A 20,505-nucleotide genomic window follows, 5' to 3' on the forward strand; every position below is an offset into this window, starting at 1 on the left:
AACTCCCACCCCCACGAATACCATTTTTTTGCAGGTTTCCAAAAATGCCAAGATGTTAAGTACACTTACAGCAAATGCAGCTACATCAGGCACCTACCTCTACAGCGCATCGTGTTGCTAGATGATATTGCAGTCTGCAACGAAGTGTGCTTAGTCTGCTCAGAACACTAACTGACCTCCTCACCCAACATGCCTATACGCAGCCTAAAATAAGGAGCAGGGAAGCATGTTGCCATTTGCAGTTCCTCAGCAGAAAACCGAAGGAATAAAATAGAGCCCTTGCACATTTATTTTTCACAGTGTGGAAATCAGCTTTGTCGAAAAGTGGAAAGTAAGCTGGTATTTATTTGTGGCTAAAATGTGTGGGGTTTTTGCATCATTTTTCAATGCAAAACAAATGTTAACACAAGTATATACCTTGATGGAAGGAAAGGGCTTAAATGGGTGCTAAAAAGATTTTAATATCGAAATAAAATTGCAGTAAAACTTGTAACACAAAGTAAACGACACAAACATTTATGTCACATTAGACGGATTCAAAATAAAAAAACAAAAACCATCACTTAGATTAGTAAGTTTAATAAACTATAATCATTTGAATTGTTTGACATATCGAAACGACAGTTACCGTTACAGTGTGAATCGAGAAGCTTTATCAATTAACGTACAAAGTAATCACTTTACAAAGAGTGTTTCACAGGAATAATACCAATAAATAAATGAAACAGAGCGTTTGCTAGTTATTTCTACACGTGTATTTATGAAAATTCTAGATTCATAGTCCACTATGTGTCTTAAATTAGAAATCATATGAACACAAAGCAAAAGGTTATGTATAGTTACTAAAGTAAACTGGCCATTGTATACAAAGTATCTACACAATTTTCAGTATCTTCTTATTTCATACCACAACCATAGTGTGCACGAAAGTTTGCAGCATTCTTACCGGAACCATTCTACATTCTACCAGCTGCCTAAGACGGTACTAGGAGGGGATTGGACTGTTTGATACACTGGATCCTTGATTCTAAAATTCAGATCTTAGCTAACTAGACACCTTTAAATGAAATCAATAATTCCTGTCTTGATTCAATAAACCATTTGTAAAAACTGAATTTAGATGTTGAGTTGTATAAAGTATAATGATTCAGGAATGTGCAACCAGTGTCAAGAGGTGGAGGTGTGTCTAGGATGGGCATTATGGTACATGAGTGTGGTGTCATAGCATGGTAGATGGGCAGATAATGGAAATGAATATCTTAGCAATGCTTGTGTAGAATTCAGTGTAAGTTTATATAAATGCCTTTTTTCTTTAAAAAAAAATTGTCAGATAAAGGATTGGGTTTTTTCACAGTAGGAATTTATAACAATTAAATATTTATACAATGTTATTTTCCTGGCTAATCCATAGCAGAATCACAATAGGATTATCTCTACCCACTTTACTATTTAGGACAGGAAATACATTATAAATAGGACATCCCCTGTCCGAGTCTATAGTCTTTTTTCCTGTCCTCTTGGCTGTGGACATGGAATTAGGTAAATTAATTTATCTTAACCAATTTTTTAGTTTAGCTTACCTAGGCAAATTTTCTTTTAGCATCTAATTTTCAGTTCAGCCTCTCTCTCTTGGAAACATCCAGTACGTGGCCCCATTTAGGATCAGTCCATGGGGTAAAGGGTATCCTTAGCTACAGAAACCCTGTAAAATCCACAGTGATCCTATGGGCAACGGTGTATATAAGGATCATACATTATTCCTTTGACGACCTCCTTAACGTTTTATTTTATTATTTCAATACTTGTCTAATTCAACTAGGTTCTCCTGTTTTGACATCCTATATTCTTGCGTAACAGCTGTTAACGCCAAACCACCATCCCGAATGGCATCTGTTTAGTTCTTCTGGTTTCTTTTTGACAAAATCTGTATCCTCTACCACAAATTTGATTGTCTGAATGAAAATTGAAAATTCGCACTTCCAAATGTAATGCGAATGAGATTAACTTTTGAATAAATAGTCGTCCGGCAATTATTTTGCTTTCCCAAAAGTGTGAATTTCATCTAAATAGAGTCCAAATGCAAAATGGTGCATTTTTATCCCTGGAGCATGCACATTAATGTGAATTTAACCAGAAAAGCCTTGAAAGGCCTAGAAATTCAGGTAAGCTTATTTATACAGGTTTTGGCAGCTCATTCTCCTCAGCATTGACATAAAGCTGTTCTGAATACTTCTTTTGGCTCTGTTCGCTCAACTATTTGTCGGAGTGTTAGTTAAGGTAAGTTATTGATTAAATTTTTTAGTAAAGTATTATTGAAATAAATGTTATTAGATCATTCTTTCAATAAGTAAAGTTAAACATGAGGCAGAGGGTAAGAAAGTGTTCCTTCCCTGGTTCCTTAAGGACAAGAACTGTTCCCAAAGCTGGCAAGATAGCAGATATTTTCAAGATAGATGAAAATTTTCAAGAACATCTGTCTGGAAAGGAGGACAGTCATCAAGAGGCAATAGAAATAAGCAATCAACTGCACCAAGATCATCAAATAGACCTTTCTGACGTTGTGAGTCCCCAAATTGCAGAGGTAGGAGCTTGTCTCCATCACTTCTGGAAAATCTGGTTTCAAGCAAATTTAGATCCTTGGGTAGTTTCCACTCTCAGGAAAGGATATTGATTAGCATTTCTAGAGTTTCCTTCTCACAATTACTTCATGGTCTCACATACTCTAAAGATTCCTCTTACAAGAGACATCTCAAAACTCCTTCAAAAAAAAGTAATATCAGGTAATATTGTATCTTTCCGTTTCCCATTAACAGAAAGATTCAAAGCGATATAGTCCATACTTTTCCTACTTCCAAAATCTTCAGGAGACTGACGTCTAATACTAGACCTTCACAAGCTGAATCTTTCTCCCAATATCCAAAGACTGGATGATCTCTATATGTCTGAGGGACGCCTACTTTCAAATCCCAATCGCAGAAATCAATTAAAGATTTTGAGATTCGCATGGTGGGCAATTTTTCCTCAATGATTGGTCTAGTAAGGTGGGCCCAGTGGTATCTTCGGCCATCCCAGATACATTTCCCATAAAACTTCAACCAGAACCGAGATGCTTGGTCATATGAAATACAAATTTCAAAAAGAGTTTGAATGGAGTTGAGATGCTGACATGTACCTTCAAATATTCGCAGAGGTTTTTTTTCCCTGGGAGAAATAGACTGGATAACTCTTACTACTGATGGCAGTGGCCTAGGATGGGGAGCCCATCTACTGCATATGAATGCCCAAGGGAAAACAAACACTCTATATAGCAAAGTATACACTAACAGTGGATATATAGTTATAAGAATGCCCAAGGGGAATGAAAACAGAGAAGCTCTCATATCCTGGTCAATCTGCTAGAACTCAGAGCAGCTTACCTAGCACTTATACATTGCCAAGAATTTTTGATGGGGAAATCGGTGTAGATCAGAATGGACAATGAAACAGTGGTATCTTATATAAATAAGCAAAGACGTAACCACAGCAAAGTCCTTCCTCGAGAACTACCACCCATTATTAAATGAGCTCAGAAGATGGTACTGAGACTTGTAGCTGTTTATGTTCCAGGAGAAGAGAACTCCAAAGCAGATTTTCTCAGTCACCATTACAGAACAAATGGCAGTGAAATCCCCGGATCTTCTTTCATCTAACATAACATTGCTGCATCCTAGAAATGGATCTAATGGCAACTGCATCAAATTCTCAACTTCCAACAATCTTCTCCTGAACCTTCCATCCCAACGCTCTGCCCATAAATGCCCTGTCCAACTGGTCATTCAGTCTAGCATACGTCTTTCCTCCATTTAGAAAATGAAGCCGGACATTATGCCTTGGATATACAAGCTCGGAAATCCATCGAATTTGGCAGAAATATTCTGTCTTCAGTTTCATACAATTTTCATTTCAGAAAAATAGACGTTCTGTTTAGCATTGTAAATTGTATTGTTTATTTATTTATTGACCTCCACTTACTTTAGCATGGTTACTACTCTATTGTGATGCTGCCATGGATTAGCCAGGAATTTAGAAAATGTCTTCATACTTACTGTAATTATATTTTCCTGGATATATCCAGGGCAGGATCATTTTTTCCCCTCTCTTCTGTTTGAAGTTTGCCTTTAGCCATTTACGCGTGTTGCAAGACCGGAGACTCAGAGAGGGAATATACTATTTAAAATTTATTTTCTGTCCTAAACAGCCAAGTGGGCAGAGATAACCCTACCATAGACAGATTTTCAGGAAAATAAAATTAGGACATTTTCTAAAATGTGCACTGTCTAGGCAGAAAGCACTCAGCAATACGTCTGTTCATTTTGTCCTCTACCGTCCTCCATTCGATGTGGATTAACAGATAATAATTGGCCAATATTACGCCATATCTCTTTGTATAGTGTACAGACCCTTGCACAAATGAGATTGACCAATGTAAAAATTCTCCCTTATAGAAAAATACTCTGTAAGATCTCTGTGTATTCTGACATGGCTGAAAAGTATTATATGTGAAGAAAATGTATTTTACAGTAAGAGATAATGTGACTGATGGTAATTGTAATCTCAAAATAAATTATTCCAATTAAATGGTGCATGGTAAAAAATTGCGGAGGCATTTCAATCTGGTGGCTGAGCACAACAGATGCATAAAGTTATTATTTATATGACATGTTAACAGGTGCTCCACAGCAAGATGTACACGCCAGATATGCTCCATCCAAGCAGCAAGGAAAATATAACGCCTAAACAGAAATTATCACATGGGAGGGTTTGGCACAATCCTGCAGCTGACTAAATGCCAGTTCTGAGTTGCTCCATTTAGTTTTTTTATTTTAAAGGGATTTGTTTTAAACCTTTCCATCCTGGCATAGCCAGGGCATGCCATGTAAATTATTTAAGCCCATGGTATTGTTTTAGAGAGTTAGCTTGGACACCTGGAAGTGTAAACTGATCTCTGAACTTCCTTTCATTCAATGTCCAGAAATGTTTTTTGTTCTTTGCTAAATTACTTGAGATATTAATAAGTTCCTGTCATTTCACTCCTATCTGAGATACACAGACCTAGGGCATCCAGACTCTCGATGCAGCTTATTCAAGTGTTACTCTAAACCTTTTCTTGCCCTACTATTTTCTAGTTTATAATGCCTTAATAGGCATTATTTACTTTGTCTCCCCTTATAAACCTGAAACGAAAGAGTTAAAATTCCCTGGAATCCACACCCCGTCTCACATCACTGGTGCATGATTGTGGTCCAATCAAATGCTTTTAATTGAGAAACCTTTGATAGAACCAATGTTCTATATGTGTGGAGTGGAGAGAGAGCAAGGGTGGACAGGGGAGAGGATTTAAAAAAATAAACAAAGAACAGGCAACGCAGGGAGGTGTGAGGGAACGCTTGGAGGAAGAGAGGTAAGACCACGTTTCCTCTTGCAGGGAAGCAGCCCGGGAGAATCTCTGTACTTGCTGATGAGACACATAAATTATGCACAGAATTGCTCTTAGCCAGCCTGGAACAGACATCTAAGCTTGCCTAAGGCATGAGTGCTGGGGTTGTAACTAGATCCTGGCACAAAAGTGCTCATATCTCAGTATGTGCTGCATTTTAAGCAGAGACACTGCACGAACAGAATCCTACCACCATGACCAATTCTAAAATCAGAAGTGGTCATAGGTGGTTGGAGTAACTCTTTAAGCTTACATCAATCTAGCAGTTATATCATTATTTATGTCTTTTTGAATGTTAGGTCTAACGTATTGGGCAAAGTATCCTCGGCAAAGTCTTTTTATGAAGTGGCTTTGGTACCTCCTTTTCCTACAACTAATCCCTCTGCTGGTTTTCCCTGCCACTTTGCCAAACTGTCTGTTCAAGCAATTTGCATGTGGGCTATTGGTACAATCACTCTGTCATTTTGAGTGGCAAGATCATTGCATTGCATTTTTTTTATTATTTCTCCCAATTTTTTTCATACATTTAAAATAATCATTATAATACTAAACAGTATTTTGGGAGGACATTTTTTTGTCTTTTAGTATTTTCCTACTAAAACTTCTCTTCTTCTCGCCTCAGCCAACAATAGTTTCAGCTACTCTGGGCATATTCACTTCGTTGTGATTGATGGTCTATTTAGAAGTGACGTGTACCCTGCTCTTACAATAAACAAATTAAGATAAATGATGGCAATAACAATGTAAATTTAGCAATATATGTAATATGGAATGATTCTCACGAGTTCAATTCACATCTTGTACATTTACTTTAAAAACATGTCGATGTTTATAAATGTTCTGCAGAGTTAAATATGTACATAGCAGTTCAGAAATTTACAAGAATTTTAAGAATGATAAATGTTACTGAAAATATATGATGATAATTACCAAGTTAATGACATTAATTTATTAAGCACTGGTCTGATTACCAATAATGGGAAAGGAATGGATGTCCACAAAATAGTGTTATTCTTAAGACACAACGTACCTTCACCCTGTATCGCCTTGCACAAATGTATTGATCAGATTAAAAAAACAGTGCTCACATATCAGTAATATATTCCAATTGCAGTGTGTTTTTCCGACATCCGAAAAATAATACATGATGTTATGCTTTTAGAAAGGGTGGCATAATGATTAGGTAAGGTCGATGCATTAACCCTGCTACCTGTACATGAAAATGCTTTCAATATTACTTGGTGACCTCCCTAATCTGTACATTCTACCAAAGAATTTGGTCTCATTCTACCATAAAGCTACACTCTCCATATTTTTTATTCTATCATAGAGGTAAAATACAGCCACTCTAATCCATGAGTGTCATCATAGATCTTGGACCTCCGTGGAGTTATGCCATGGTTCATCCTAAAGTAGGTTTTTACATAATCTGCGCAAACCTCATTTCTTTAAACACTTAATCTGTCAGGATGAAATTACATTGTTACAGCACATTATCCAAGTACAAAAAAAACCCCCCAAAAAACAAAAACAGACAATGAAAGAGATAATGTTTGTAGGATAAGTTAGCATTCGCCAGAAGATTATTCAGCAATGTTTTACCATTCGAGATTCAGTTTAATTTTATGAAACCAATATTAACAATATTTGGGAATTTTATCTAAATTCAACACAGAACTGGAAAATGGTCGATTTCAGTTTATATATAATAATGGGTGATAAAATTAGCAATAAATGGTTGCCAACGTAAGCCACCATTGCAGCTAAACCTTTGTTCCTTTTTTTACAGCGTTGTAAAATTAATAATAAAACCTACTACAACAGCAAACCATTGAGCTATATTGATGTCATCATGTCAAACACATGGGAACATGTTAACCCCTTCACTGACCAACCCAGTATTTATCAATTTATTTGTTGCAAAGAAAATGGGAGATATCTGCCGATTAAGATTATTTCTATGAAACATTCATTTAAATTGCTGCATGGGCAAATTCATTTTTATCATTTTTAATCATAAGGGGTTAAATATTCAGTTGTATTTCTTCCTTTGTATTAGATACTGTGTATTATTAAATACCAATATGTTTTACAAATCTGAAAAAAGGAACAATCACACATGTTTGTCACCTTTTCCACCAGTCAATTTGATTCCATAAGTTCAAAGGTGAAGAATGTTAAAACTACAAAGTGAGTTGAAAAAAAAAAAATGAAAAAAATGTCCCCTTTTGTGGCTTATTAATGCATTTTTCCTTACAAAAGTCATAAATAAGCAATGCATTTTTTTGTTTACTCTTATTATTTTGTTTTTATGGTGCAGATGCAATTTTGTTTTGGTGGGGTAGTATACCACATTTTAACATCTCCCCTATGGTGCAATTAAAGCTCACTACTATCCTAATTTCTGTTTAATTAATAAAGAGCAGACACGGCTCCTTTCCAAGCATTTAGCGGCATGTTATTCTATAGCAAAGACCTTTTTATTTTGTTTACAAAATTTCCATGTGATTTCAGAAACCTCTTTTGATTGTTTTTTTTTGTTTGTTTTTGTTTTATTAGTTAGTTTTTTCTTTGATTTGGCTGCTTGCATTTCTGTAACAAATACTTGTAATTCACTACCATAATTATACAAAATGCTTAAAAGACTCTAGTAATACAAAAGTGATATGAGAACTCCTTACATGATTGGATGAACAGAGCATGATGTCACTCTTTGTTTAAGATAGTGTAGCTGGAACTGAAGATAGGGAGCACGATGGCACCGCAGTTAGGTTATAATGACTGCCGGGAAGGGGTACCGTTAGGCCCTTTACAGTTAAAGCAAAGGTGCCTAAAGCACACGTTTTACACAGCGATAGGCAAAACAAATCCCACTTTATCTGTCATTCATTGGAGGAGAGTTTGTTCCTTCGTCATCTTCTTCTTTATCATCTTTCATTCCTTGCAGTCTCTGACGCGCAAAGTCTTCAAAAACAATGTCATCATCACTGGTTCAATAGAAGAAAAGAGTGAGTTTGTTATAAAACAGGACGTGGCTGACCTATATCTGACTTTTCCAATCTATACATTATGCACCAACTAATCTGACCTGTACTTAACTAATCTGATCTGTACCCAAACTAATCTGACCTGTACCTAACTAATCGGACCTATACCAAACTAATCTGACCTGTACCTAACTAATCTGACCTATACCAAACTAATCTGACCTGTACCTAACTAATCTGACCTGTACTTAACTAATCTGATCTGTACCCAAACTAATCTGACCTGTACCTAACTAATCTGATCTATACCAAACTACTCTGACCTGTACCTAACTAATCTGACCTATACCAAACTAATCTGACCTATACCAAACTAATCTGACCTGTACCTAACTAATCTGACCTGTACCTCACTAATCTGACCTGTACCTCACTAATCTGACCTGCATTTAACTAATCTGACCTATATCAAACTAATCTGACCTGTACCCAAACTAATCTGACCTATACCAAACTAATCTGACCTGTACCTAATTAATCTGACCTGCACCTAACTAATCTGACCTGTACCTAACAAATCTGACCTGTACCTAACAAATCTGACCTATACCAAACTAATCTGACCTGTACCTAACTAATCTGACCAGCACCTAACTAATTTGACCTGCATTTAACTAATCTGATCTGTACCAAACTAATCTGACCTATACCTAACTAATCTGACCTATACCTAACTAATCTGACCTGTACCTAACTAATCTGACCTATACCAAACTAAGTGACCTGCACCAAACTAATCTGATCTTCCCTTAACTAATCTGATCTGTACCCAAACTAATCTGACCTATACCAAACTAATCTGACCTGTACCTAACTAATCTCACTTGCACTTAACTAATCTGATCTGTACCTAAACTAATCTGACCTATACCAAACTAATCTGACCTATACCAGACTAATCTGACCTACACCAAACTAATCTGACCTATACCAAACTAAACTGACCTGCACCAAACTAATCTGACCTGCACCAAACTAATCTGACCTGTACCAAACTAAACTGACCTGCACCAAACTAATATGACCTGTATGAAACTAACTGACCTGCACCAAACTAAACTGACCTGTACCAAACTAAACTGACCTCCCCCAAACTAACTGACCTACACCAAACTAATCTGACTTGCGCCAAACTAATCTGACCTACACCATACTAAACTGACCTTATTCAAACTAACTGACCTGCACCAAACTAACTGACCTACACCAAACTAACTGACCTTATCCAAACTAATATGACCTAAACCTAACTAATCTGACCTGACCACACCTATCTAAAAGAAGATTATGCCTTATTTTTTTTTCAAAGGTCTGATCAAAATCATCTAAACATAATTATATTTTACATGAATATAGCCAACTAAACATATTTTACCTTATTAACAACTCTCCAATACTCTATGCCTGTCTAACCACAACCATAACTAATCTTATCATACTTAACTAAACCTAACTAATACTATCATACCTTATTAATCACTCTCCAATACTCTATGCCTGTCTAACCACAACCATAACTAATCTGATCATACTTAACTAAACCTAACTAATCCTATCATACCTTATTAATCACTCTCCAATACTCTATGCCTGTCTAACCACAACCATAACTAATCTGATCATACTTAACTAAACCTAACTAATCCTATCACACCTTATTAATCACTCTCCAATACTCTATGCCTGTCTAACCACAACCATAACTAATCTGATCATACTTAATTAAACCTAACTAATCCTATCATACCTTATTAATCACTCTCCAATACTCTATGCCTGCCTAACCACAACCATAACTAATCTGATCATACTTAACTAAACCTAACTAATCCTATCATACATTATTAATCACTCTCCAATACTCTATGCCTGTCTAACCACAACCATAACTAATCTGATCATACTTAATTAAACCTAACTAATCCTATCATACCTTATTAATCACTCTCCAATACTCTATGCCTGCCTAACCACAACCATAACTAATCTGATCATACTTAACTAAACCTAACTAATACTATCATACCTTATTAATCACTCTCCAATACTCTATGCCTGTCTAACCACAACCATAACTAATCTGATCATACTTAACTAAACCTAACTAATCCTATCATACCTTATTAATCACTCTCCAATACTCTATGCCTGTCTAACCACAACCATAACTAATCTGATCATACTTAACTAAACCTAACTAATCCTATCACACCTTATTAATCACTCTCCAATACTCTATGCCTGTCTAACCACAACCATAACTAATCTGATCATACTTAATTAAACCTAACTAATCCTATCATACCTTATTAATCACTCTCCAATACTCTATGCCTGCCTAACCACAACCATAACTAATCTGATCATACTTAACTAAACCTAACTAATCCTATCATACATTATTAATCACTCTCCAATACTCTATGCCTGTCTAACCACAACCATAACTAATCTGATCATACTTAACTAAACCTAACTAATCCTATCATACCTTATTAATCACTCTCCAATACTCTATGCCTGTCTAACCACAACCATAACTAATCTGATCATACTTAATTAAACCTAACTAATCCTATCATACCTTATTAATCACTCTCCAATACTCTATGCCTGCCTAACCACAACCATAACGAATCTGATCATACTTAACTAAACCTAACTAATCCTATCATACCTTATTAATCACTCTCCAATACTCTATGCCTGTCTAACCACAACCATAACTAATCTGATTATACTTAACTAAACCTAACTAATCCTATCATACCTTATTAATCACTCTCCAATACTCTATGCCTGTCTAACCACAACCATAACTAATCTGATCATACTTAACTAAACCTAACTAATCCTATCATACCTTATTAATCACTCTCCAATACTCTATGTCTGTCTAACCACAACCATAACTAATCTGATCATACTTAACTAAACCTAACTAATCCTATCATACCTTATTAATCACTCTCCAATACTCTATGCCTGTCTAACCACAACCATAACTAATCTGATCATACTTAACTAAACCTAACTAATCCTATCATACCTTATTAATCACTCTCCAATACTCTATGCCTGTCTAACCACAACCATAACTAATCTGATCATACTTAACTAAACCTAACTAATCCTATCATACCTTATTAATCACTCTCCAATCCTCTATGCCTGTCTAACCACAACCATAACTAATCTGATCATACTTAACTAAACCTAACTAATCCTATCATACCTTATTAATCACTCTCCAATACTCTATGCCTGTCTAACCACAACCATAACTAATCTGATCATACTTAACTAAACCTAACTAATCCTATCATGCCTTATTAATCACTCTCCAATACTCTATGCCTGTCTAACCACAACCATAACTTATCTGATCATACTTAACTAAACCTAACTAATCCTATCATACCTTATTAATCACTCTCCAATACTCTATGCCTGTCTAACCACAACCATAACTAATCTGATCATACTTAACTAAACCTAACTAATCCTACCATACCTTATTAATCACTCTCCAATACTCTATGCCTGTATAACCACAACCATAACTAATCTGATCATACTTAACTAAACCTAACTAATCCTATCATACCTTATTAATCACTCTCCAATACTCTATGCCTGTCTAACCACAACCATAACTAATCTGATCATACTTAATTAAACCTAACTAATCCTATCATACCTTATTAATCACTCTCCAATACTCTATGCCTGCCTAACCACAACCATAACTAATCTGATCATACTTAACTAAACCTAACTAATCCTATCATACATTATTAATCACTCTCCAATACTCTATGCCTGTCTAACCACAACCATAACTAATCTGATCATACTTAACTAAACCTAACTAATCCTATCATACCTTATTAATCACTCTCCAATACTCTATGCCTGTCTAACCACAACCATAACTAATCTGATCATACTTAATTAAACCTAACTAATCCTATCATACCTTATTAATCACTCTCCAATACTCTATGCCTGCCTAACCACAACCATAACGAATCTGATCATACTTAACTAAACCTAACTAATCCTATCATACCTTATTAATCACTCTCCAATACTCTATGCCTGTCTAACCACAACCATAACTAATCTGATTATACTTAACTAAACCTAACTAATCCTATCATACCTTATTAATCACTCTCCAATACTCTATGCCTGTCTAACCACAACCATAACTAATCTGATCATACTTAACTAAACCTAACTAATCCTATCATACCTTATTAATCACTCTCCAATACTCTATGTCTGTCTAACCACAACCATAACTAATCTGATCATACTTAACTAAACCTAACTAATCCTATCATACCTTATTAATCACTCTCCAATACTCTATGCCTGTCTAACCACAACCATAACTAATCTGATCATACTTAACTAAACCTAACTAATCCTATCATACCTTATTAATCACTCTCCAATACTCTATGCCTGTCTAACCACAACCATAACTAATCTGATCATACTTAACTAAACCTAACTAATCCTATCATACCTTATTAATCACTCTCCAATCCTCTATGCCTGTCTAACCACAACCATAACTAATCTGATCATACTTAACTAAACCTAACTAATCCTATCATACCTTATTAATCACTCTCCAATACTCTATGCCTGTCTAACCACAACCATAACTTATCTGATCATACTTAACTAAACCTAACTAATCCTATCATACCTTATTAATCACTCTCCAATACTCTATGCCTGTCTAACCACAACCATAACTAATCTGATCATACTTAACTAAACCTAACTAATCCTACCATACCTTATTAATCACTCTCCAATACTCTATGCCTGTATAACCACAACCATAACTAATCTGATCATACTTAACTAAACCTAACTAATCCTATCATACCTTATTAATCACTCTCCAATACTCTATGCCTGTCTAACCACAACCATAACTAATCTGATCATACTTAATTAAACCTAACTAATCCTATCATACCTTATTAATCACTCTCCAATACTCTATGCCTGTCTAACCACAACCATAACTAATCTGATCATACTTAATTAAACCTAACTAATCCTATCATACCTTATTAATCACTCTCCAATACTCTATGCCTGTCTAACCACAACCATTACTAATCTGATCATACTTAACTAAACCTAACTAATCCTATCATACCTTATTAATCACTCTCCAATACTCTATGCCTGTCTAACCACAACCATAACTAATCTGATCATACTTAACTAAACCAAACTAATCCTATCATACCTTATTAATCACTCTCCAATACTCTATGCCTGTCTAACCACAGCCATTACTAATCTGATCATACTTAACTAAACCTAACTAATCCTATCATACCTTAGTAATCACTCTCCAATACTCTATGCCTGTCTAACCACAACCATTACTAATCTGATCATACTTAACTAAACCTAACTAATCCTATCATACCTTATTAATCACTCTCCAATACTCTATGCCTGTCTAACCACAACCATAACTAATCTGATCATACTTAACTAAACCTAACTAATCCTATCATACCTTATTAATCACTCTCCAATACTATATGCCTGTCTAACCACAACCATAACTAATCTGATCATACTTAATTAAACCTAACTAATCCTATCATACCTTATTAATCACTCTCCAATACTCTATGCCTGTCTAACCACAACCATAACTAATCTGATCATACTTAATTAAACCTAACTAATCCTATCATACCTTATTAATCACTCTCCAATACTCTATGCCTGTCTAACCACAACCATTACTAATCTGATCATACTTAACTAAAACTAACTAATCCTATCATACCTTATTAATCACTCTCCAATCCTCTATGCCTGTCTAACCACAACCATAACTAATCTGATCATACTTAACTAAACCTAACTAATCCTATCATACCTTATTAATCACTCTCCAATCCTCTATGCCTGTCTAACCACAACCATAACTAATCTGATCATACTTAACTAAACCTAACTAATCCTATCATACCTTATTAATCACTCTCCAATACTCTATGCCTGTCTAACCACAACCATAACTAATCTGATCATACTTAACTAAACCTAACTAATCCTATCATACCTTACTAATCACTCTCCAATACTCTATGCCTGTCTAACCACAACCATAACTAATCTGATCATACTTAACTAAACCTAACTAATCCTATCATACCTTATTAATCACACTCCAATACTCTATGCCTGTCTAACCACAACCATTACTAATCTGATCATACTTAACTAAACCTAACTAATCCTATCATACCTTATTAATCACTCTCCAATACTCTATGCCTGCCTAACCACAACCATAACGAATCTGATCATACTTAACTAAACCTAACTAATCCTATCATACCTTATTAATCACTCTCCAATACTCTATGCCTGTCAAACCACAACCATAACTAATCTGATCATACTTAATTAAACCTAACTAATCCTATGATACCTTATTAATCACTCTCCAATACTCTATGTCTGTCTAACCACAACCATTACTAATCTGATCATACTTAACTAAACCTAACTAATCCTACCATACCTTATTAATCACTCTCCAATACTCTATGCCTGTATAACCACAACCATAACTAATCTGATCATACTTAACTAAACCTAACTAATCCTATCATACCTTATTAATCACTCTCCAATACTCTATGCCTGTCTAACCACAACCATTACTAATCTGATCATACTTAACTAAAACTAACTAATCCTATCATACCTTATTAATCACTCTCCAATCCTCTATGCCTGTCTAACCACAACCATAACTAATCTGATCATACTTAACTAAACCTAACTAATCCTATCATACCTTATTAATCACTCTCCAATACTCTATGCCTGTCTAACCACAACCATAACTAATCTGATCATACTTAATTAAACCTAACTAATCCTATCATACCTTATTAATCACTCTCCAATACTCTATGCCTGTCTAACCACAACCATTACTAATCTGATCATACTTAACTAAAACTAACTAATCCTATCATACCTTATTAATCACTCTCCAATACTCTATGCCTGTATAACCACAACCATAACTAATCTGATCATACTTAACTAAACCTAACTAATCCTATCATACCTTATTAATCACTCTCCAATACTCTATGCCTGTCAAACCACAACCATAACTAATCTGATCATACTTAATTAAACCTAACTAATCCTATGATACCTTATTAATCACTCTCCAATACTCTATGTCTGTCTAACCACAACCATTACTAATCTGATCATACTTAACTAAACCTAACTAATCCTACCATACCTTATTAATCACTCTCCAATACTCTATGCCTGTCTAACCACAACCATAACTAATCTGATCATACTTAACTAAACCTAACTAATCCTATCATACCTTATTAATCACTCTCCAATACTCTATGCCTGTCTAACCACAACCATAACTAATCTGATCATACTTAACTAAACCTAACTAATCCTATCATACCTTAGTAATCACTCTCCAATACTCTATGCCTGTATAACCACAACCATAACTAATCTGATCATACTTAATTAAACCTAACTAATCCTATGATACCTTATTAATCACTCTCCAATACTCTATGTCTGTCTAACCACAACCATTACTAATCTGATCATACTTAACTAAACCTAACTAATCCTACCATACCTTATTAATCACTCTCCAATACTCTATGCCTGTCTAACCACAACCATAACTAATCTGATCATACTTAACTAAACCTAACTAATCCTATCATACCTTATTAATCACTCTCCAATACTCTATGCCTGTCTAACCACAACCATAACTAATCTGATCATACTTAACTAAACCTAACTAATCCTATCATACCTTAGTAATCACTCTCCAATACTCTATGCCTGTATAACCACAACCATAACTAATCTGATCATACTTAATTAAACCTAACTAATCCTATGATACCTTATTAATCACTCTCCAATACTCTATGTCTGTCTAACCACAACCATTACTAATCTGATCATACTTAACTAAACCTAACTAATCCTATCATACCTTATTAATCACTCTCCAATACTCTATGCCTGTCTAACCACAACCATAACTAATCTGATTATACTTAACTAAACCTAACTAATCCTATCATACCTTATTAATCACTCTCCAATACTCTATGCCTGTCTAACCACAACCATAACTAATCTGATCATACTTAACTAAACCTAACTAATCCTATCATACCTTATTAATCACTCTCCAATACTCTATGCCTGTCTAACCACAACCATTACTAATCTGATCATACTTAACTAAACCTAACTAATCCTATCATACCTTATTAATCACTCTCCAATACTCTATGCCTGCCTAACCACAACCATAACGAATCTGATCATACTTAACTAAACCTAACTAATCCTATCATACCTTATTAATCACTCTCCAATACTCTATGCCTGTCAAACCACAACCATAACTAATCTGATCATACTTAACTAAACCTAACTAATCCTATCATACCTTATTAATCACTCTCCAATACTCTATGCCTGTCTAACCACAACCATAACGAATCTGATCATACTTAACTAAACCTAACTAATCCTATCATACCTTATTAATCACTCTCCAATACTCTATGCCTGCCTAACCACAACCATTACTAATCTGATCATACTTAACTAAACCTAACTAATCCTATCATACCTTATTAATCACTCTCCAATACTCTATGCCTGTCTAACCACAACCATAACTAATCTGATTATACTTAACTAAACCTAACTAATCCTATCATACCTTATTAATCACTCTCCAATACTCTATGCCTGTCTAACCACAACCATAACTAATCTGATCATACTTAACTAAACCTAACTAATCCTATCATACCTTATTAATCACTCTCCAATACAATATGCCTGTCTAACCACAACCATAACTAATCTGATCATACTTAACTAAACCTAACTAATCCTATCATACCTTATTAATCACTCTCCAATACTCTATGCCTGTCTAACCGCAACCATAACTAATCTGATCATACTTAACTAAACCTAACTAATCCTATCATACCTTATTAATCACTCTCCAATACTCTATGCCCGTATAACCACAACCATTACTAATCTGATCATACTTAACTAAACCTAACTAATCCTATCATACCTTATGAATCACTCTCCAATACTCTATGCCTGTCTAACCACAACCATAACTAATCTGATCATACTTAACTAAACCTAACTAATCCTATCATACCTTATTAATCACTCTCCAATACTCTATGCCTGTCTAACCACAACCATAACTAATCTGATCATACTTAACTAAACCTAACTAATCCTATCATACCTTACTAATCACTCTCCAATACTCTATGCCTGTCTAACCACAACCATTACTAATCTGATCATACTTAACTAAACCTAACTAATCCTATCATACCTTATTAATCACTCTCCAATACTCTATGCCTGTCTAACCACAACCATAACTAATCTGATCATACTTAACTAAACCTAACTAATCCTATCATACATTATTAATCACTCTCCAATACTCTATGCCTGTCTAACCACAACCATAACTAATCGGATCATACTTAACTAAACCTAACTAATCCTATCATACCTTATTAATCACTCTCCAATACTCTATGCCTGTCTAACCACAACCATTACTAATCTGATCATACTTAACTAAACCTAACTAATCCTATCATACCTTATTAATCACTCTCCAATACTCTATGCCTGTCTAACCACAACCATTACTAATCTGATCATACTTAACTAAACCAAACTAATCCTATCATACCTTATTAATCACTCTCCAATACTCTATGCCTGCCTAACCACAACCATAACTAATCTGATCATACTTAACTAAACCTAACTAATCCTATCATACCTTACTAATCACTCTCCAATACTCTATGCATGTCTAACCACAACCATAACTAATCGGATCATACTTAACTAAACCTAACTAATCCTATCATACCTTATTAATCACTCTCCAATACTCTATGCCTGTCTAACCACAACCATTACTAATCTGATCATACTTAACTAAACCTAACTAATCCTATCATACCTTATTAATCACTCTCCAATACTCTATGCCTGTCTAACCACAACCATAACTAATCTGATCATACTTAACTAAACCTAACTAATCCTAGCATACCTTAGTAATCACTCTCCAATACTCTATGCCTGTCTAACCACAACCATAACTAATCTGATCATACTTAACTAAACCTAACTAATCCTATCATACCTTATTAATCACTCTCCAATACTCTATGCCTGTCTAACCACAACCATAACTAATCTGATCATACTTAACTAAACCTAACTAATCCTATCATACCTTATTAATCACTCTCCAATACTCTATGCCTGCCTAACCACAACCATAACTAATCTGATCATACTTAATTAAACCTAACTAATCCTATCATACCTTATTAATCACTCTCCAATACTCTATGCCTGTCTAACCACAACCATTACTAATCTGATCATACTTAACTAAAACTAACTAATCCTATCATACCTTATTAATCACTCTCCAATCCTCTATGCCTGTCTAACCACAACCATAACTAATCTGATCATACTTAACTAAACCTAACTAATCCTATCATACCTTATTAATCACTCTCCAATACTCTATGCCTGTCTAACCACAACCATAACTAATCTGATCATACTTAACTAAACCAAACTAATCCTATCATACCTTATTAATCACTCTCCAATACTCTATGCCTGTCTAACCACAACCATAACTAATCTGATCATACTTAACTAAACCTAACTAATCCTATCATACCTTACTAATCACTCTCCAATACTCTATGCCTGTCTAACCACAACCATAACTAATCTGATCATACTTAACTAAACCTAACTAATCCTATCATACCTTATTAATCACTCTCCAATACTCTATGCCTGTCTAACCACAGCCATTACTAATCTGATCATACTTAACTAAACCTAACTAATCCTATCATACCTTAGTAATCACTCTCCAATACTCTATGCCTGTCTAACCACAACCATTACTAATCTGATCATACTTAACTAAACCTAACTAATCCTATCATACCTTATTAATCACTCTCCAATACTCTATGCCTGTCTAACCACAACCATAACTAATCTGATCATACTTAACTAAACCTAACTAATCCTATCATACCTTATTAATCACTCTCCAATACTCTATGCCTGTCAAACCACAACCATAACTAATCTGATCATACTTAATTAAACCTAACTAATCCTATGATACCTTATTAATCACTCTCCAATACTCTATGTCTGTCTAACCACAACCATTACTAATCTGATCATACTTAACTAAACCTAACTAATCCTACCATACCTTATTAATCACTCTCCAATACTCTATGCCTGTATAACCACAACCATAACTAATCTGATCATACTTAACTAAACCTAACTAATCCTATCATACCTTATTAATCACTCTCCAATACTCTATGCCTGTCTAACCACAACCATTACTAATCTGATCATACTTAACTAAAACTAACTAATCCTATCATACCTTATTAATCACTCTCCAATCCTCTATGCCTGTCTAACCACAACCATAACTAATCTGATCATACTTAACTAAACCTAACTAATCCTATCATACCTTATTAATCACTCTCCAATACTCTATGCCTGTCTAACCACAACCATAACTAATCTGATCATACTTAATTAAACCTAACTAATCCTATCATACCTTATTAATCACTCTCCAATACTCTATGCCTGTCTAACCACAACCATTACTAATCTGATCATACTTAACTAAAACTAACTAATCCTATCATACCTTATTAATCACTCTCCAATCCTCTATGCCTGTCTAACCACAACCATAACTAATCTGATCATACTTAACTAAACCTAACTAATCCTATCATACCTTAT

The 20,505-nt window shown here is 34.8% G+C and overlaps 1 protein-coding gene across 3 annotated transcripts in view; it reads right to left on the minus strand.

Moving 5' to 3' along the window:
* Window positions 1-563: 563 nt before the first annotated feature.
* Window positions 564-20,505, minus strand: part of LOC134573100 (beta-arrestin-1) — a 292,660-nt gene continuing 272,718 nt past the window's right edge. For all 3 annotated transcript variants that reach the window (XM_063432592.1, XM_063432574.1, XM_063432583.1), the window contains one exon: window positions 564-8,463. In XM_063432592.1, the coding sequence (XP_063288662.1) occupies window positions 8,352-8,463 (112 nt within the window). In that variant the 3' untranslated portion in view covers window positions 564-8,351. The remainder of the gene's footprint in view (window positions 8,464-20,505) is intronic.

Source organism: Pelobates fuscus, chromosome 1 (assembly GCF_036172605.1).
Source record: "Pelobates fuscus isolate aPelFus1 chromosome 1, aPelFus1.pri, whole genome shotgun sequence".
Classification (NCBI taxonomy): domain Eukaryota; kingdom Metazoa; phylum Chordata; class Amphibia; order Anura; family Pelobatidae; genus Pelobates; species Pelobates fuscus.